Source organism: Dunckerocampus dactyliophorus, chromosome 7 (genome assembly GCF_027744805.1).
Source record: "Dunckerocampus dactyliophorus isolate RoL2022-P2 chromosome 7, RoL_Ddac_1.1, whole genome shotgun sequence".
Taxonomy (NCBI): domain Eukaryota; kingdom Metazoa; phylum Chordata; class Actinopteri; order Syngnathiformes; family Syngnathidae; genus Dunckerocampus; species Dunckerocampus dactyliophorus.
In genome coordinates this window covers 1,706,400-1,727,956 of record NC_072825.1, presented here as the reverse complement: position 1 = coordinate 1,727,956, position 21,557 = coordinate 1,706,400, and the positions used below count along the sequence as shown (strand labels likewise).

The 21,557-nt window shown below is 41.7% G+C and overlaps 1 protein-coding gene across 3 annotated transcripts in view; it reads left to right on the top strand.

Annotated features, from left to right (window-relative positions):
* The first annotated feature begins 282 nt into the window (after window positions 1–282).
* Window positions 283–21,557, top strand: part of LOC129184809 (lamin-A-like) — a 36,707-nt gene continuing 15,432 nt past the window's right edge. Inside the window, exons 1-2 of one of the 3 annotated variants that reach the window (XM_054781161.1) lie at window positions 283–531; window positions 7,719–8,084. In XM_054781161.1, the coding sequence (XP_054637136.1) occupies window positions 7,750–8,084 (335 nt within the window). In that variant the 5' untranslated portion in view covers window positions 283–531; window positions 7,719–7,749. Of the gene's footprint in view, window positions 532–5,994; window positions 6,272–7,718; window positions 8,085–9,478; window positions 9,616–21,557 lie in introns of those variants that run through there. The other 2 variants (XM_054781160.1, XM_054781162.1) reach the window with 2 other exon arrangements.

The window sequence follows — 21,557 nt, the reverse complement described above, 5'->3', positions numbered from 1 at the left end:
CTGTACAGCCACTCATTTTTAGGGCCAAGTGTTTAACAAAGATATAAAAATGTACCATTTCATTCCAGCGACTTTTTTCTGGGCATGCCGCTCATGTCTTTAAAGACGTATTTTTTGCCTCTAGGTGTCAATTAGGTAACTCACACTGACACAAATCACCTTTGACTTTATTCCTAAACATCCTGTGCCTGTCTTTCCCCGCAATACCCCAAAATAGTCCCCCCCACCCCGGGTGCCAATTATCGCCGCCAGGTGGCGCACTGTAATTAGCAAAGCTTGATTGGCAGGTCGTCCTCCTTTCTCGCGGTGTTTGTGTGCAGCTGCTGGTGTTGGTGTTTTTGTTTGTGTGTAGGTGGAAACTTGTTGAAAAGCAGCTCAGCTCCATCAGGGCTCGGTGTTTTGTTGGATTTCTTCACACGGAAACCTTTCCGGTCTTTCGTATCACGCCACACTGGACTGTCACTGCGTGGGAAAGTCCGCTTGAAGGGCGCGTGGTTTAAATCATATGAAGGAACTTCCCGGAGAAATCAGGTAAGCGCTTCACTCAAATGTGTCCTCGTGTTGCCGTTTTTTCAGTGGTTCCTAGCTGCTTTTACAAGCGTCGACTGGGCTTGTTTGTAAGCAACAAAGTGAACTCAGTCACCTCTCATGTCGCTACATTCGCCCCCATTGTAGTTTAGCCTCCCGGCCGCTTGGTGGCGTTTCGTTAGTGGTGCCTTCTTTGGGTGCAATGACCGAGTTGTGACCAGCAGAGGGCGCCAAAGAAGCACAGGGTGATGTGTTTTCAGACAGTATTTGTGACTAGCAAGGATAGAACTATTAATAAAACGCTAATAAATAAAGAAATAACTGAACTACTTAAAATAAGTTTGGTTTGGTTTGGTTAGGAAATTCTGGTATCCCCCAACACTAAAAGGTAGTAAATGAAAATTGAAAAAAAATAGTGTAATAAGGAATATGTAAATAAAAGTAACAAATAAAATATGACCAATACAATTGTAAAAAGTAATATGCCTTAGAGTAATTTAAAGTATTTTTTCAAATTAAAATGTAATTTTAATAATAATAATAAAAAATGTTTTTGATTTTATTTTTAAAAAATTACAATTTAAATTTAGTAAGTAATTTGCCTTATTTGCTTTCCAGTTGAGAAAACTAAATTTTATTACAAATTTAAATATAAATCTAGATCTGTCCAAACACCTTTTTAAAGGATTTATATGTAAAAGTATGTATGTAAAAATATTTTTTCAAGCCAAATAGAACCAAATAAATATCAAATATTAAAAAAGTATTCCCTCTTTCGCCATGCAACAATATCGTTAGAGCATTAGTGAAGCTGTTTTTATGCACAATGTACATATTGCATGTTTGCACTGTACTGTATTTTGAATATTCCTCTCTTGGGTTAAACAATTTGTATTTGAATGTTCTTCTACAAACATTGAAATGTGTAAAAAAAAAGACTGACTGTAAACGAGGATTAGTTTGTGTTGAATGAACGGAATAGTCATTTTAACGGCTTTAGATGAAGTAATCTGTCCAATCCACCTTAATACTAACGAGGATTGTTGGTGATTTGCCTAAGAAAACCTACGACTGTTGTTTTATTGATGAATCGATGAGCAGTTTATTGTGTGTTTTTGGTGTTTTGGCTTGCAAACGTTTAAGAAGTTGATTTAATTCCGAAGTAAGGCTGCGTTCACACGTGTCGTGTTTAGTTTGGCTAAAAGGAACACTTCTGCGTTTGCTGTGCGACTACGTTTCCTTTGCTCAAGCGTGAACGCCATCATCCGAACCTTTGTGGGCACCAAACATGACAAATGTGAACGTGGCTAGAAGAATATCAGCAAACGCTGTTGAAAGAGTATCAGTGAACGTATTTTGAAGAATATCAGCAAACATAGCTGAAAGAGCATCATTGAACGTTGCTAGAAGAGCATCAGCAAACGTAGCTGAAAGAGTATCAGCGAACGTATCTTGAAGAATATCAGCAAACATAGCTAGAAGAGCATCAGCAAATGTAGCCAAAAGAGTATCAGCAAACATAGCTGAAAGACTATCATTGAGCGCAGCTAGAAAAGTATCAGCAAACATGGGCAAGAGTATCATCGAACGTAGCTGAAAGAGCATAGCTAGAAGAGTATCAGCAAAATACTGTATCTTGATGAATATCAGCAAACGTTGCCAAAAGAGTATCAGCGAACGTCGCTAGAAGAATATCAGCAAATGTACCTAAAAGAATATCAGAGCTTTGGTATGGGAATAGCGTCGGTATTGGCCCATTCAAATTCCGATATCGTGATTGGAAATAAAAACGTGTGGCTTGGTGCATCGTGACTTTACGCACATGTTCTTTAGCAGTGAAGCAGCCTTTGGTCACGTGACAAAACGTCCTGTGTGTATGGCAAGCAAACCGCACCACGAGTCCGGACCAGCGACGGAACCGCAAGTGTGAACGCAGCGTAAGAGATCACACGCGTAAACACTTGGACTTTATCTGCTAAAAGTCTTATCGGCTGCACAAAGATTAGATGCCGCCAGCATTTGAGGTTTACGCAACGTTGTCCCGTTTCCCTGAGCTCCTTCCTGGGAATGAGACATTGTCGTGTGTGTGTGATTGAAGGTCCACACCCTCCATCGTGGGCCCCCGCCCAGGAAAGGAAAGTCACTCAGCCAAGATAACACATTGCAAATGTCACCCGCATGTTCTTTGTGCATTGCGTTGCTATTGTGACGACTTAGATATGCTTCCCAGCCATGTTTAATCATTAACGTGTCAACAAAGAGCTCTTTTGCTGGTGAATTGTACGGCGTGGCATTGCTGAATGACACTTGAATGATGCTTCCGGGGAATGTGAAGTGGAATACCTGAGCAGGAGCGGGCTGAAAAGTTCTTTGTTCCGTGTGCAAGTGCAAGTAGGAGGTGAGGTTGTCATTAACATCTTCTTACGCTGTACAAACACACGTTTTGTCTGTGCTGACATTCCTGTCAGGCCGTGTGGAGGAAGAACACCACGGACACGCCTTGTGGTTTGTGTCTGCCTGGAATGCTGCACTGTGAAGTCGCGCTCGCTACTCACCTTGCCTGATGTGTTGCATGATGTGCTTAGAAAAAAACGCTCCACATCTCCTGATGTGACGCATGATTATGATTACTTTCATACACTTTCACAGCTTAAAGACTGCCAGGATAATTCCAGCAATCGGAGTGCACTACCGGCTGCAACCAGCAGAGGCGCTGTTGATTCGGTCTCAACGGCTTTGTTGTTTAAAGAAGCTGACTTACGGGGGCGTCACACGCGATTTCACCACGGGTGTCCTCAGAGGGCCACCTGTAACTGTGAAGCCATATACATGACCGTCTCGTAATATTACGGCACATTTCATTATTAGCTTTTTCACTTTGTATTGTTTTACCGACAAGAAGCCAAGGTGCCGAGCAGAATAATTCATTTTAATGGGGTTTGACCCAAAAAAATCTCTAAAAATTGACAGAACAAATACATTTAGCAAGAAAGATTGTCTTTTTTATGTTTCATTATAAATGATTTTATGTCGGATTATTATTTAGATTCATCTCCAAGAGAAATTCACGTTTTGAGCAGCTCTCCAAAAATGTCCTCATAAACTTAATTAGAAAATAAAACAACCAAGGTAAGACAGTAGAGATCAGAAAAGAGAAATAAGAAAATAGAATAAGAATGAATACATAATTCAATATGGTTAATTTCCAAATTGTAGCGCAATAATACATCATAATGAATAATACTAATAGTAATAATAATAATAATCATATTTTTTATTCACTTACTTTATTATTATTATTAAAAATAAAATAAAATAATATAAAGACAAATACAATAAAATGCTAAAAAAATATAAGTACATTAAAAAGTTTTCAAAAATTACAATAAATAAAATAAATAATAAAATTAAAAAATATATACAAGTATATTAAAAAATACATTAAAATAAATAATAAATAATTATCCAATCAAAATATATAAATAAAATAAGAAATATATTTTTAAAATACATTAAAATAATAAAATAAAATAAAAAATCTTTTTGACGTGCATTATTTCCTGGCATAAGGTCACATGAAACAATGTGGTGGGCCAAATCTGGCCCCAGGGCCTTGAGTTTGACACCCGTGGCTGAGCAGCACTTCCATGGAAATCCAAATCCATGGAAAGAAAACAAAAAATGAAGAGGAGGAGGTTCTTTGAAACTGACGACTGCTTTCCACCAGACCCAAACCAGGATGCCGTCTCGGTCCATATTTAACCACACACACACACACACACACATAGACAGAGCACTTCATTGGACCTGTGATTCCATCAACTCCACCCCGGGAGAACAAATATAAGACCAGAATCATCTCCTTGTCATGAGTCAGGCTTTGAAACGTTGAAGAAGATGTCACAGGGGGATTATTGGACCACTGCTACCTGGCCGGGATGGAAATATGACAGATTCTGTACTTGTTTTGCCTCTTTGGATTCAGTGGATCACCCAAACCTCCTTGGTGAGGACATGCATGCGTTGTATTAACAGTATTGTGGTGGAGAGAGAGGAACATTATTGTAATTATATAGAAAACTAGCATAAGGAACATTCCTGGAAGGCTGGATAAGCTAAATTAACATCACAAGCCAGCGAGTCCAACAAGCAAGTTACCGCTATGCAAGTTCACCAAGTTCACGATCTCATCCCACATCACTCAGTCTGTTGAATGTTCACGCTAGCGTAGAGCGGTAATGTTCACTGCTTGGTTTGTGATGTTTTTTATGTACAGTACCGGTAGCCTGGCTGTAAGTCGCAGGACCGGCCACACCATGAAAAGAGGTGACTCGCAGTCCGGAAAATACGTTAATAGCAGCTGACTATCATTGTGAATAAACCTTAACTCCACAAACCCAACTACAAGGTGCTAGAAAAGAATGTGTCATCAGCGTAGGTACTTTTTAGATCAGTCGTTCTCAAGGCTTGTCAAGACAGCTTGTCAAAGGACACAGAAATATGTCATCTACCACCCATGTCTGGCTTTGAGCAATATTTTAGTATCATCCTCCTTAGTACACACTCATTGCACAATTATAAGTCAAATATGTCATTTTGTGGCCTTGTTTACTTCAATTTTGGCATTTATTTTTAATTTATGCATCATTTGTGTGCATGTCGTCTTTATGATCTTTTTCAGTTCCTCGGTACAAATCACTTTGGACATGAAAAAAGATTACTTTTTTGTAGTTTTGCTTTGTCTGAAGTAAATAAAAGTGGGTCTCGACTTGGAAAAGGTGCATCCCGGGATGTAATAAAATGAATGCTTAGCTGTCATATGGTGCAAATGGAAAGGGTTCTAACATTGACCCCTGTTGCACACCATCAGGTAATAGTACCTTGAAGTAAACTACAGTGGAACCTCAACTCTTCAAAGCCTTAATGCTTTAAACGTTGAGTGTTTTAAAGTGGATTCAACTGTTAGTATGAGCTTATTTTTACGCTTGTAAACACTTGTTCAACATGAGGACATCAGGGGTGGGACTTAGCAGCTCAGTCAGTCTTTGAGCTTTTGTCTAAGGATGTATCTGTATTTACATGCACGCTAGCATGTCCTCCAAAGCATTTTCACCACAACCCAAAGGGGGCGCCACAAGCGTGATTGAGGACGCCCCATGTCCAACTTAATGGTGGCATATTGACTCTGGAACGGATCATTCCAAATCTCATCTTAATTTAGCTCAATGGGAATTTTATTATTTTTATTTTTTTGCTCATTCACACGCGTTGAATAGGGGGCGTGGTCTAACTGGTGTCATCTCGTCTACTGAGGTCAGCGTGTCTGTGAGCGAGCGAGAGGATCATCAAGTTGAGCAGAGATAAAACTCAACAGCTGCTTCACACACACACACGCACACGCACACGCACACACACCCACTCTAGCCAAGCCAAGTCTGACTCCTCCTCGGCGCCCCACCTCCCCTCTGTGGTGCTCCGGCCCCTCCCTCCCTCAGCCTCGGCGAGCAGGAGCTACATGAGCGCAGTTTGCCAGCCAGACACACACTCAAATATACACACGCGCACACACGCAGCCCGAGAGTGAGCGAGACTGCATCCTCCAGCACTACTACTTCTTCTTCACCCTCTTCAGGACGTGCACGCTCACAGCAGCGAGCACACACACACACACACACACACACACTACTAGAAAACCTCCATTTGCAGCAGGCCGCTCCTGAGAGCTTCCCGGCAGGAAAAGGAGGTAAGGTCCACGTTTTGTTCAAGAGAGCAACTCTGCTCCTCTTGCCAAACTTGTTCAGGCAGTCTGCAGAGAGCTTTCCATCGGCGGGGAGGGGCCGGGAATAACTTTGTCGGGTATCATGTTGATAATGCGCTCGTGCTTTCCGAGGAGTGCAACCTGTTAAAAGCCGCACGCCCGTGTTGAGGAGAGCTCACTTTTGACGTGTGGCGAGTTAGCCTGGAGTGCACTCACCACTTCGCTGCTGCTGCCGCTGTGGGGGCGTGTGCGCGCACGTGAGCCTGACCCGGCCCACCCACACCAACGTGCACGTCTCACCGCGGGAGGATCGATGGTGTGTGGGCTCACTCTTCAGCTCATCGGAGTGGGCTTTCCCGCCATTTAGTGTCATGATAATGATGATGATTGTTCGTTTGCCCGGGTCCCTGAAGGCATCATTTTCCTTTCGTCACACTGCCGTGTTATTCATGTTAAATAATGCGTCTAATGGCTTTTACTTGTATTGTTGCTGTTTGATGAAAAGCATTTATCACGGATTGATAGGTAATTTCCACGATGTAGTGGTCCTTATTGATAAATGCAATATTTTCGTAGTTTGAGCATAGAAAACCTTCTAAATCCGATGTTTAACATGATTAGAGACCTCTAGACATGAAATAACACCCCCATGCTCACCTTTACACTCCTATTATACAACATAGTAGACGTAAGAGATAATAAGATATAAATAAGACTCTTGCTCATGTGTGTTTTCCGGGGGGGGGGGTAGTGATTGGGCGAGCATATTTGCCATGACCAAAACAAACACTAGCTTAGCCCTCAGTCTCCTCTTGGATCAAATGTGTCTCCCTTTACCAGCAGTACACACAGCTAGAGCGTAGCTTTACTCCATCGTGGTTTGTGTGTCGCGGTTCCCTCTTCTTTCTGAGACGTGTGTTATATTTAATACAGAGCAGGGATTCTATTGTAAGTTGAATGTGTGTGGCTAAACCTGCACGATGAAGGAACTTAACCTTGTGGGCATTTGACAAATTCTGCTGAGCAGGAAATGCCCGCTCAGCCGTGACGGCATAAAAAGGACCTCTAATTATTTTTTGTTACTATCAAAGTCTTTGGTGTCCTTATTAGGGAATCCCTTATTTAGGAATGAGTCAGCATGCTGGTCACATGATCACAGCTGATTGAACTTGTCGATGTAAGGAAGGATGTTTAGGATGAAATGGAAAACGGTCTCCTCGTATGAGGACGACTCCTGCAACCATTGGAGGTTCATCAAGATGAGTGAAAATAAGAGCAAATTGGGCAGGAAGCGTGCGCAGCCTTCCTTTGTGGAATCATGATGGTCGTAAAGATAAGAACAGCAGGCAAAGGATTGTTTCATTCAGTGGAATCTGAACCTGGTGGAAAGTTTTAAACTAATAAAAAAACTCTTATTGTCTTCTTCCCACAGCCAGTGACTCACCCCATCAGCGCCCATCGTCATGGAAACGCCGAGCCAGAAACGCAGCAGCCGCGGCGCCGCCTCTCCGGCCCGCATCACCCGGCTGCAGGAGAAGGAGGACCTGTGCAACCTCAACGACCGGCTGGCCGTGTACATCGACAAGGTGCGCTCGCTGGAGACCGAGAACGCCGGCCTGCGCCTGCGCATCTCCGAGTCCGAGTCGTCCGTCAGCCGTGACCTCAGCGGCATCAAGGCGGCCTACGAGACCGAGTTGGCTGACGCCCGCAAGACCCTTGACCAGGTGGCCCGGGAGCGGGCGCGCCTGCAGCTGGAGCTGGGCAAGGTCAAGGAGGAGTACAAGGAGCTTAAAGCCAGGTAGGAGGTGCATCTGATAAAGGAGGCGGGGCTTTGTATCGGCATTGTATGGTCGGTTGTGAGTAACTGCGACTGTGTAAGCATCAAGGTGGGAATGTCAAACAAGGCGATGTTGCTGCAGGTCACGTTCTTGCTGGGTACGTGTGTGTGACTCACCATGTTGCCCGTTATGTCACGTTTAGGCTCCTTGGGGAGGGCAAGCCTCCAACCAGACAGGCCCCGCCCTGTAACACACATTTACATGAACACCCCAACTCCCCATTTTCTGAGCGTATTTCAAAAAGCAGCAGATGTTCCCTGTTTGTTTGTTGAGGTACATACTGTGTTGATTTTGCGGCACGCGGGATCCAGCCAGTGCAGGGGTGTCCAAACTTTTTCCACCGAGGACTGCATACTGAAAAAGAGAGATTTTGATTTTGATTTTTTTTTTACAGGCTAAAACCAACCCATGTAGATATGCTCTAAACATAAAAACAATATAAGATAAATACTTAAAATAATATGTCTTCATCTTTTTTAATTTTACTAGATTTTACTATACAGTGTATTATTTTTATTATTAGTAGTAATAACATTTCAGCTTTTGTTGCATTCGACCTTTTTTACATTATTTTTTTCATTGTATATTTTTCTTTAATTTGAATTATAATTATGTCGTAATTCATACATATTTTAAAAAATATAGAAAAATTGTGTTACGGGTGACAAAGGATTAGTATTAATATTTCAGCTTTTGTTACATCACACCTTTTTTTACTTTTTTAATTGTAAGTTTTTCTTAATTTTAATTATAATTATGTAATAATTTGTGAAAGAAAATATGTAAAAAAAATATTGTAAAAATATTAAAAGAAATAAAAAATGTTATAAAAAGGTGTATTTATTATTATTATTATTATTAGTAGTAGTAGTAGTAGTAGTAGTAGTTGTAGTAGTTTCAGCTTTTTCTTGTTACATTATATCTTTTCTCAGTTTTTTCATTTATTTTTTTAGTTTTCTTCATTCATCAAATTTTAGGAAAGTGCCGTGGGCGATTAAAAAAAACAAGCTGTGGGCCGCAAGCCTGCATTTTGGACACCCCTGATACAGCGATACGCAGGAACACCACTTTGTTAAATACTGTATATAATAGCAGAAATGAAAATGAAAAGTTCCTTTCAGCTTCGTCGGGTCTTTTTGGCCTTCCTCATAAAGCAGGACTAGCTGCTAAAAAGTGTGGCTTTATTGTCTGTGGACGGCTGTTAGACGTCACAGATGGTCGTGCCGCCACACAGCGATGTCGCGCTAGGATGAGACCGTCTCGAGGCTGATTAAGGCCTGTGATGATACACTGCGGCCTTATTCCCAGTGTTCCTCTTTCTGCTGTGTTGCTACAGAAACACAAACACAAACAGTCGATCCTAAACCTCCACCAAGGCTGAACAACGTGTCCACCTGACTTGTTTGAGAAATGAAGACAGGTTATTCCGCTCCAGTCCTTTAGGTGGCAGTAATGTGCAGTGGCTGCAAGTGGACTGTAATGGCGAACAGAGTAAGTCCCTCCTTCCTCCTTGGGCCACATGCCGTCTTTTTACGAAACAGTTTTTCTCGTTTTTGTGTAATCCTGCTTAAATAATTATTCAATCATAATCTTTCTGCGTAAGTTTGCACTTAGCAGACGTAATTATTCCACAGTTTATGGACGCCTGGATGCCGGATGTTGTCGTCGTCGCCAATGGTGGCAAACTTTCTGTCAGCTTGTTGACGTGCTTCCGGTGCGGGTGGCGTCCCGGGAATGTGTTTGGCATCCTGGAAGCATTCAGATGGGCTTGGAGGAGGCGGCGGGAGGGGGCTTCCAAAAAGGAAACTGTTGCTAAACATAGGACACGGGACCCTCAGAACTTGAACAGAATGTGCTACCTGAGATTTGTTTACTATTTTAGCTTTTGCCAAAAAAAAAATAACTAAATAAATAAATAGAAACTCATGGCTGTAGATGACCACAATGTAGCCCACCGCGCATCCTCCAATTGTTTACGATACTATTTAAGGCAGTGGGGTTCCAGTCATAGAATTGGCTCAAATGAAACTGTCCACTGTCCTACAGCTTGATCAAAACAGAATTTTTGAAATTGAAAAAGATACCATTTAGCCGCATGCTGATATCACGCTTTCTTTTCTAAGCACACAGCATTTGAACGTTATCACTGCCCCCTGTGTGAACGTACAACCATAAATCCACCGTGGGAGTCCGTAAGGGTTTAATAATTCCTTAGAGCAGGGGTGTCCAAACTTTTCCCAGTGAGGGCCGCATGCGGTAAAATCCAAGGATACGGGTCCCACTTTGATATTTAGCATTTTGTACACCAACCAGTGTAGATATGCTAACAAGTTATATATACACTCATCCCTCGTTTATCACAGCTAATGGGTTCCAGACCCGACTGCGTTAAGTGTATTTCCACAAAGTAGGACTTTTAATATTTGTACTTCACAGTGTTCCCTCGTTTATCGCGGGGGATGGGTTCCCAAAATGGCCCGCAATAAGTGTTTGTTTTCCATCATTATGCTTCCAGGCTGTGAAACACCCCACCATACACTTTACACACTTTATACACACAGGCCTTAACATTTGATCACATTTCTCTCTTGTTGAAATACTCTCAAAGTTCAAATTTTGTTTGAATTTTAATGATCACCTTACTTAGAAATTAAGTGACGGACATATTTAACTCCCAGTCAAACGCTGTAGCGTTTTTGTGTCCTTGATGAAACATATTCCTCCTCCTCGTCCTCCATGAACCAAATATTCCTTTACAGTGTTCGTTCAGCATGTATGATGAGGTAGTCCTGCATGAAAGAGATTGATTGACAATGGTCTACAGCCAATCAGAACACAGAACACAATGGGCGTGTTCTCCCTTAGCCAATCAGGACTGTTGTGGCTCTCTATTTACTGAGACAACTGGACCACTTCAACTCTCACATGAGCATACAGCACCCTCTACTGGTAGCAGTAATAACTACAGTAACAGACACATGCACCAGAGCACCGATAGATAGCTCTAATACACCAAATAAACACGATCCACGTTCATACGCTATTTAAAAAAAAAAAAAAAAGGTGCAAAATCAGTGAAAGAGCGAAGCGCGATTTAGCGAGGGAACACTGTATTCCCGTGAAATAACTTTCTTTTTACACTTTTCTTGTCGTTTTTTTTTTAAATCGTTTTTAAATTGTATTTTGAAAACGTACCAGGGGCCGATAACGGCCTCAAATGGCACCCGGGCCTCACTTTAGACACCCCTGACAGAGCAAAATGAGCTATGCCAGCAATTGTCGTTCATAAGAAACTATGAAACGCATCACCAGCCTTTGTGCCGATACACCCCCTTTTTTAAATACAATTCTTATCAGTAATGTCGATTTTGGACATTTTAACAACACCTGGATGGAGGTGCCCCCCCCACCGGCTCAATCCTCCCCCTCCAAGCCCTCCTGCTCGCCTGACGTTGATGTTCTCCTTTGATTATGGATCAACATCCAGCCTCCATGTCGTTAAGTCGTACATGTTAAGCATGTTATGCTTTATGATTATAAATTTATTAATGATTACATTAAAAAAGAGATTTTTTAAGCTAAAAATTAGTAGATGGTTCCACTGTACCCGCCAAAAAAATGCAAAGAAAATGTGTGTGTGTGTGTGTGTGTGTGTGTGTGTGTGTGTGTGTGTGTGTGTGTGTGTGTGTGTGTGTGTGTGTGTGTGTGTGTGTCATCTTTCTACATGTGATGTTATCAGTGGATTGGCTACGGTGAAGGCCGGGATCACCCCGTTCAGGCTGAAACGCCTTTGGGCTGCTTTGTGTTTGGTTGCCATGGTGACCAGGAAGGCCTTGGCAGCGCCTTGTGACTAGTTGATGACTCAGAGGTACTCGTGGCGTCTGGAAGTGGACATGCTGTGTTCTACACGGAAGGCTCTGATTGGCCGAGCTTGGACTTGACTGACTTTGTGCCGGCGTAGTGGAAACTGTGTCATTCCTTCCACAAATAGATGAGTAGAATGTCGAAGTTAACGCACATTCCCCGCCCCCCAGCCTCCCCACCCCCCCAGCGCAGGAGCTCGTGCTGCTGCTGGCCAACGGTTCCTCCTGGAACTTTGTTTAATATGTAAATAATGCAGAGCGGTTCAGTGTGTGGTACAATGTTTTAGAAGAACTTCCATTCGCTGATGATGACTCGGTCCCTCATGTTTATCACACGCTGGTAAATGTTTGCTGGAAGAGAAGAAAGTACGTGACCACAGAGGAGGAGCCGACCTTCAAACGAGCTCAGCTTGAACTTTAGATCTACTTTACAGTACACAGTACACGCATATACTAGGCACTACTCGCTATGGTACTACATTACTTCTACTCGGAGACAGAACAGTAAAAGCAAAACAAGCTAAAACATAGAAATAAAATATTGAATTATTGGGAACAAATTGTAAATTTGGTAAAATAGTTTTTTGCCATGAATTTGTTCCAAAAGGTCACACAAAAACTGAAACGTACAACGTACAACGTACAACAAAAGTTTCAAGTGCCGGCAATTCGATGAAGAAGGCGAAAAACACTACAGAACTGAATAGCATTCTGGAAATAACTCATGACAAAACAGGAAGGCGGTGTCCGTGCGGTGTCTCGCTTTCACATGGAGTCCTTGGGAACACTCTCATCAAAAGTCACGTCTTCAATGAAGGTGAAAGTAACTTTAAATGTTCATTTCATTCATCATTTATATGCATTTAGAATTGTTTTGTGCATGTAAAACTGTAAAAACGCGTTTTGTGTTAACATTGTGAGAGACTAAACGTTCAACGTTAACCGAAAACCATGCTAACCGGGGCAGACGCTAACCGAGGTTCCACTGTATTTTATCTGGAAGCATGCCTGCAGTGACAGCAGTTACGTAACGGCTACTACCTAGTAGCATAGCGTTAAAAGGTGCACCGTGACTTCCTGTTCACTGCAAAGTGACCTTGAAAATAAAAACATGACAGTATTAACCTGGATTCTACTACAGCAACTAACAAAATAGACATTTCTTGATATTTTGAAGAGTGTTAGCCACCAGAAGAAGCTTTGCTGTTGTCGTCAAGACATGAAAGGAAATTGGCGCAGCAGCTCCGTTAGATAAGAGTGTAAAATATGTCTCAATAAAAATATGCACAAACGTCAGCAAACTCAAACGTCCTTCATTATTGCCCATTCTCCGTACATTTCCGTCTCCATTTTGGTGGATTGAGACAAACGGGCTCCACTGTAGTGCAGAAACCTTTTGTTGTTTTTAGTTTCAAATAAAATGTCACAATGTGCGCATAATTAGCGCCACTGTTTTGTGCTGATGTGAAGCAGATGCGTCACATGCAGTAGCTGCTCTCATCGCATGGGATACATGAGGTCCGTCCTTGTGCGTGTGCGTGCGTGTGAGACAATTTCCAGACGTTTCCATGGAGCTTTGTAGCCGGCTCAGCCCCCCAAGAGACGTAGTAAATCATTTTAAGATGGCGGTTGAATCCACCCAGTGGGACGGGGGTGAAGTGTGTTCCGTTCCTTTTGGCTTCTTATGTAACTCAGCGTTCCCCCCTCCCAAAGTGTTTCAGGGTTTTCATCTTTGGAGGAGTTGTAGTTGTGACTTTGACATCGCGTTTGTGCGTGATTGTGTGTTTGCTGTTCATGCTTTACTTTACTGGTTAGCTTTGCTGTGTCTTGCACAGGAAGTCCAAATCGCTAATGTTGTGTCGTGTAACTGAAAAATCCAATACAGAAAATAGTCTGCCTTTATCACAGAAAAAAAGACCTAGAAAGCTTGTGGATAACCTTTTATAAAATAACCTTTTAATGTGCTAATGTGCTACTCTTCATCGTCTGCGGTCACGAGCAGCATCTTAAAAACGAAACCTTTTCAAACCAACTATTGGTAGAAAATCATCCTTTTTAATAGTCAATTTTCTCTTGTCTTTGTGTGTGTGTGTGTGTGTGTGTGTGTGTGTGTGTGTGTCAGGGAAAGAAGAGTTATGTGTGGTATATTTCTAAAACTAATGTATTAATTTGACTTACATTTTTATGACGTTATCATTGAAATGATCTCATTTTATTCTAATCCAATTTGGAAGGCCGCTGCCTGTGGCCACTTATACGTCATTTAAATGTACATGTGTATTTGATTCAACCAAAACTAAATATGACATTTGGAATCAATTATTGATAAATATTTGGAGACAAAAACATTGTTTAGTTTGACTATTGTATATTTCTTTAGAATGACTTATTTCGATGTCTTTATTGGAAGTTGAATGTTTAATCGAACATTTGATTTGTTAGAGTCGCGCGTTTTTAGTGGACTTTTATGTTCAAGAAGAATGATTTAGGTTTGGATTCCCTTGGGCAGCATGAGGGGTGTCACAAGATCTCACGAGATTAAAATACGACAAGATTTCTCATTCAGAAAAAAAGAAAGCACCAGGCCTGCGACGATGATAAATGAATGAATGAATCACACAGCAAATGAAAGTGAACTCCTTTTGCGGGCCCCAGCATATTAGCATGTGCACGCATGCGTCTGTTTTGTTGGTCCCTCGCTTCTTAGCAGGCAGGAAGGGTTCAGGTTGCAGAAAAGGTCATTTATTAACTGATTTGTAGCTCACCCGCCATGCATTCATTCATCCGTCCGTCATCGCAACAGATTAACAACAAACAATCACATCAAGTCCAATGAAGCAAGTCGGGAATGTCAGCCATTGCTGTACGATAATCTAACACCTGCACCGGGTTCACTCTGTGCATTGGTTTCAGCACCTTGGCGCCTTTGTTCCATAGAGCAAGGGCATGAACGGAGTGAACCGTCTTGTCAGTCATACAGTCTTTTGTCTCAGTGGGTGGAGGCGGGACCGGTAGCATACACGCAGAGTGCGCAAGAGTGTAACGTAGTAAAAATGTAATCAGTACGTGACAATATATGATCATATATTTTTAATATTTATAACTCATGTATTTCATTAATTACGTTGATTTTTGAGCGTAATTAACGCATGCGCACCAGAGCCTGCGCGCCGGCAGATGGAAGCACGGTAGAGCGTCGCCACACAGCCGCACAGAGTCTGACGCTCTTTTGTAACTTTACTCCGACCTGAACGCACCAGCACATCATCACAATTCCAACAGTACACACGCTAACTCACACACGTCTCCAGTCCTTCCAACCCGGCAGCCACACTTACAAGAACGCAACGTGTGTTCAGGGACACTCCGAACATCACAAAAACGGCTTTGACGTCTTTGAACGCAACCCCTCCTTGATTATAACGACGCGGTTTGAAGTGCGATTCCAGTGTTTTGCTACTCTTAAAGAGACCAGTGTTAGACAAATAGATATTTACAGTAGACTTGTGTGGTATCGCTTAGCTTGATTGACATATTCAGGTCATTTGGAGCTTTTAAAACATGCAAATGTATAATCCTGTCCTGTCCTTGTGTCTTTCTGTTCAACAAATGCAGTAAAAATGGGCATATTTCACACATAGTTGCCAATGGTGGTTAATCATGATTAATTAAGAAACTGTGATTAATCTGATTAAAATTTAGAATCATCTGACAGCCCTAATTTTTCAATTGTACTTTTCTTAAAAGTTAAAATCTCGTCTCTTCTCGTCCTCGGAGACTCGTAGAGTGTCACGTGACACCCTGCGGTAACACTGACATCGCGATGTGTTTTTGTTATCGCTGTATCGTGATACTGTTGTCGTGGACCAAACGTTTGATTGTAGATTTTAAAAATGAAGAGAGATTTTGGAAAAGTAAAGCATTAAATATGGCAAGGTTTCCATCAAGAAGAACAATATTCATGACATCCTACTTAAAGACACTCGTCTTAAAGGAACAACGTTTTGCTTTTTTACCTGAAGGATCTTTGTGGCTTTGATCGTGCGGAGTGAGAGAATCCTGTGTTGTGTTTACAAGGAAAAGTCGGAATCAAAAGCGGAATTGTTTTCACGTCGGTGCTCCTGGCCGTGTGGGCGTGTAAAGCCTGGTAAAAAAATCAGTGTTGGCAAACCTGCGTGGCGAGATGCCCTCTGAAACGCCGCCAGCCTGATGCGGGAGCTCGCTGTCGCTGTTGCTGCAGATCCTCACAACATTCCTCGCTGCTTTTGTTTAGCAAACACAAATAGCGCTCTTATTTCCTACCCAGCATGATGAGTGTGTGCGCGTGTGTGCGTGTGTGTGTGTGTGTGTGTGTGTGTGTGTGAGGGCATTTGATTGTCACACTCAAGATCATTTTACCAGCATACAGTTTGTACAAAATTCATAAGAGGGGAATTTTACTCTCATTCTTGTCATGCGTACTTTAATACACCACAAGCATGTTTTTACTTTGTTCTTATTTCTATTATTAACACACGTCCTTGAAAAAGATACCATTGATTGTTTGGAGTTTGGTTGTTGTTGTCATCGGTTATGATGCAGCGTCACATCTGTAAATCTTCCCCTTTCAGTCTGGATGAACCTCATGCTGCTGATGATGATGATGTACAATATTCAAATATGTTTCTTAGAAAAAGTCATTCTAATAATAAAAAAAGGAAGGGAAAAGACGGGACCATATTTAGTATTTTTCATCTACCATTTGTAATTAATTCAAAAAATGAATAATAATATCCTAAAAATACTAATTATATAATATTAGAATAAAAATCATTTAAGAATAACTAAAGTAAAATAATAATAAGTGTCTAATAATTTGTCTTAATAAGAATGAACTAAATGTTATTACAATATTAATGTTAATGTTAATACAACATATTACAATTATGATGATACGTTTAAGTGTAGTATGAGCTGTGTTGTCATGTCAAATCTCATTTTAAGTTATTATATTTATATTTTATTGTGTATTATTTGCATTTATTAGTAGTAGTAGTAGTAGTAGTAGTAGTAGTAGTAGTAGTAGTAGTAGGTATTATTCTTAAATCATTAAATCAATGAGGTAAGAAATAAAATATAAAAATCAACATGATGGGCAATAAGTACACTCTTGAGCGTTCATACTGACAGTGTTGGTACTTCAGGTGACCCTGCATCCCATATTGACAACAAATAGTATTCTTGTAGAAGATGATGATGATGATGATGATATGCAGTAAAAAAGACACCAAGGTGTTCATAGCAGCTCCAAACGACCAATCAGCTCGTGATTCGCTGTGGTGAATCATCAGCGAACCAAGCAGGCCGGAATAATGGCCGCTTCGTATCACGCACACACGCACACGCACACACGCACACGTGTGCGCATTGACTGACAGTGTGTTTGCAGAGCGACAGTGTTGCATACAAATGCGGATGTTGAGTGAGTTTCTTGGTGACGCCTCAAACAAAACACTGGCAGGGTCACTCTGCCTCCCTCCGCCTGGAGGCTCCGCCCCTCTGCTCCCGTGACCCCACCCCCTCCCCTGAAGTATCATGCGCTGCTCCCAACTGGGAAACACTGACAACTTGTCTTCTCCATCTGCCTCGTCATGAGCGCGTTTGATAAGGACAATCCTCCTGATTGTGCTGCACATTGAGGAAGTGGTCATGTGACGCCTGCCATCTTTGTCCTACTCCCCCCTCCACACACACACACACACACACGCACGCACACACACACAGTGTAACTCTTCTACTCCTGAAGCACTGCACATAAAAGGTGTAACTTCCGTGTGTTTAGGCACATTTGGTCCACACCTATGGGGGCTGACGAGCATGTGTGTGAGATTTGAGCGAGAGTGGTTGGAAAACATGGCCGCCATCAAGCACGACGTCTTTGCAGTGACACATGATCGTCCATAAATCATTGTGCATTTGTCTAATGATTCTAAACCTTAGGAGGTATTTTGTATCAGTGTGCTAGCATGTCTATCAAAGGGTTTTGAGCTTAACCCATAGGGGGCGCTGCTCATGTAACGCCACTACCTTTTTCTGTCATAGTATGGCGCAAGGAAAGGAAACGTTATCCCTTTAACAGCGCTGCTTCTATGCCAATTTCCACATCGGTCTTCCTCCTCCTCGTCACCTTTTCCACATCAGGAAGCACCGAGACGCCAAACTTGGTGGAAAAAAGGGGACGCGGGGCTGTGATTGGTCAAAAGAGTGTGTAGACAATTTAGAACCCCCCTTTTCCCTTTTTGTGTGCTGTTTGGACAATGAGTCATTGGAAAATCCCACCCACACATGTCCACACGTGCTCCCCAGATGTGTGTGTGTGTGTGTGTGTGTGTGTGTGTGTGTGTGTTAAGTAGCCCAGTTCCTCCATGGTGTGAGCAGCCCTGTTCTGCAGGGCAGCTGCTAACAGGACCCGGTCTGTGGGGGTCCGGTCCCAGCTGTCTGAGCATGAGGTGGTGGTTGGTGATTTGTAGCAAATGCTCCAATCCATTAAACAAAAAAAAAACTGTCACCAAATTGAGAGATGGGTGAGCATGGCCCCGTTCAGTTAAAGCCACAATAAGTAACTATTGTACCAGTCTAATACATGCTGCCAATTTGTCATTCCCTTGGAATAAATAAGTAGCTTTATGCCATGTGAGACAATCTAAGAAGACTTTTTTCCACCATTTGATTATCATCTTAATCAATAACCTGAATAAAAAGCGTGATAGACACTTCAACCTCCATTGTGGATTTAGAGTAAAAAATGAATGTAGTATATTTGCAAAATTCCAACACTTATTGCAAACTACTGCAAGGTTAGAAGCATAAATAGAAGTGAGCATGCATGCTGAGTGTAACTTTTCATCATTGATTGTGTACTTCATATGTCTTATATTTTAATCATTTATTTGTGAACTGGAGATTCAAATAATACATTTTATTAAAATGCACTCTGCATTTTGGGATAAAACCTCAAATGCTACTTAAGAGAATTGTAAAAGAAATAATACACTTTGATAAATAGAAAGTAAATGCTGAAGAACAACATAAAAATAGTTGCTGTGTGCTTTACAAAAAAAAAAAAAAGTCTTAAGACAGGGATGTCCAAACTGCGGCCCGGTGGCCATTGGCGACTCGCGGCTGTTTTTTTTTTAAATTGGCCCATGGTGCATTGTAAAAATACAATTAAAACAAATAAATTAGAATAAAGTCATAATATTACAAGGAAAACATTTGTAATTTTATAAGAATAAAGCCATACTATTATGATGGCAAAACAAGACCACAATAATTAAAAATAACAAAATAAATACATTAGTTCGAGTCTAAGTTGAACTGTTGCAAGAAAAAAACGTTATTTTCTAAAGTTGTCATATTATGAGAAACGGAAAAAAGTTGCAGTTTTTGTAAAATTAGGTTGTGAAAAAGGGATGACAACATCAAAATATTTGTCAAATAAAAAACAGCAGGAAGGTGGAATTAAGGAGGAGAGTGAACAGGAATAATATGAATAATATAATATTAATGAGGAATAATATGTTTGTCATCTGCATCACGATGCTGACATGCATGCTGCTTTTTGAAACGTACACTTTCTACCCCCGTAGCACGTCTACACGGGTACACGGCTCTGATTTGTCAGTACGCTTTTTGCTGTAGTTTTTTAAAATTATTGTTTTCTTGTTTAATTGTATTTTTAGTGCCCAGGACCAAAAAATAAAAAGAACAGCCACTCTGGACACCGTTGGTTAAAATGTTGCTGTATTCCTGGAGGGCGTGAAAGGCCAAAGTGGGTTCAAGTTGTCCACGTTGACGTTTGTGCTGACATCTCACTTGTCCTGGTGTGGACATGACGGGTTTTTCAATCCTGTAATTTCAGCGTAGACGTTCCTGGTCATGCTAGCGGGCTGGTCGCCCTGGCAACGGCATAGCAAACCTTGAAGGGGCGTTGTTTTTTTTGTATTTTTTTCGGTTGCCAGCTTCATGTGGTTGGCTCGGTGTACAAAGATAGTTGTGAGTCATCGCTGAGGCCGGGAGGCGAGCCAGCACATTCCTCCTCCTCCTCCTCCTCCTCCTCTGCGCATTTCTTTATTCTTTCCCCTCTTTCTTTTCCACTCTCCCACAATGCACCCCTTCACTCCCCCCCATCCAACACTGCCTCATAGCTGCCAGGAACACAGTATTTGGTTACCAGAATATTAGGAACAGCTGGCAGTACAGTACAGTTGTACGCCAGAGCCAAAATAAACATATTGGTAAAGTAATGCTTTTGTGATGATCAAGGCTCTCATTATCCCTGCAGATGTATGGTTCTTAAGAGGAGCTGCTGAGTGATGCGCGCACACACACACACACACACACACACACACACACACACACACACACACACACACACACACACGGGTTGAGCTGACATCAGTGGTGCAAGATGTAAACATGGAGTTCCAAGTTATTTATGCACAGGCCCTCTCATTACACAAATCAGACTAGATGATATAAACAGGCTGCCTCGCTTTCAGGAACACACACACACACACACACACACACGCACACACACACTTCATGATGTAAATAGTCCATGACACCACAGGACCCACACGTGCACACAGTGCAGGAGCAGGCATATGCAGATCATTACAAAACTGCTGTTACATCAGTCAAAGAAGTGGAACCTCAACTTCCCCAATAGGAAATCATGGAGATTGAGATGATCTGTTCCAGGGACAAACTGCGGCCTTCATTAACTGTACAGGCAATGTTTTATGTAACATTCTTAACTCATTCAATCCCAGCCACTTTTCAAAAGACAACCCCTTCACTAGTGGCCATTTTAGACTATTTTGACTGGCACACAGAACATAGTGTTGTATGGCCACATAAACATGGAACCTACCAAAAGACACATTAGACTCCTGTCTTTCATCAAGAAAAAAAGTCTGTTTCTACCTTTTTTCCGTTTGTGAGTAATCAGCAGTAGAACATACTGTAGGTACGTTTCAGGAAAATACCAAAAAGGGAGAAAAGCAGCTCTTTGTGAAAAGATACGTTTCAAGCATAACTTTCACTTTCACTTTGACACACATTGTTTGCTTATGTGACAGCCCAAATATCTAAACAACTATACCAACATAAATAATTTACAATAAATTATTTACGAATAGAACTCCATGAACTATTTACACTTGTCACATTTGGAACTAAACTGTGTGTGTGCACGCAGCTGTCCTACGTCACAATAACGTCCATTTCCTGTTCTATGGTTGTCGTCAACCTCTTTCTGTAGTGTGGTGGCATCACAGCGGAATGCCCACATACGAATATAACGACCTCCGCATTGATGCCTGGGAATGTTCTCATTGAATCGATCGCAACCGGACTGCTCAGCGTGTCTGACGAGACGTTTGGCCTCTCATCCGAGCAGCGTCATCAGCTCATGCTCAAACACGAGGTGGGACACACAGCAGTCAGACTTGATGGGATGGTTCTAGTCTGAGAACTCGGTGCAAGATCCAGTATTTATCCTCTAAAGGAGGAGGCATGTCCAGACAG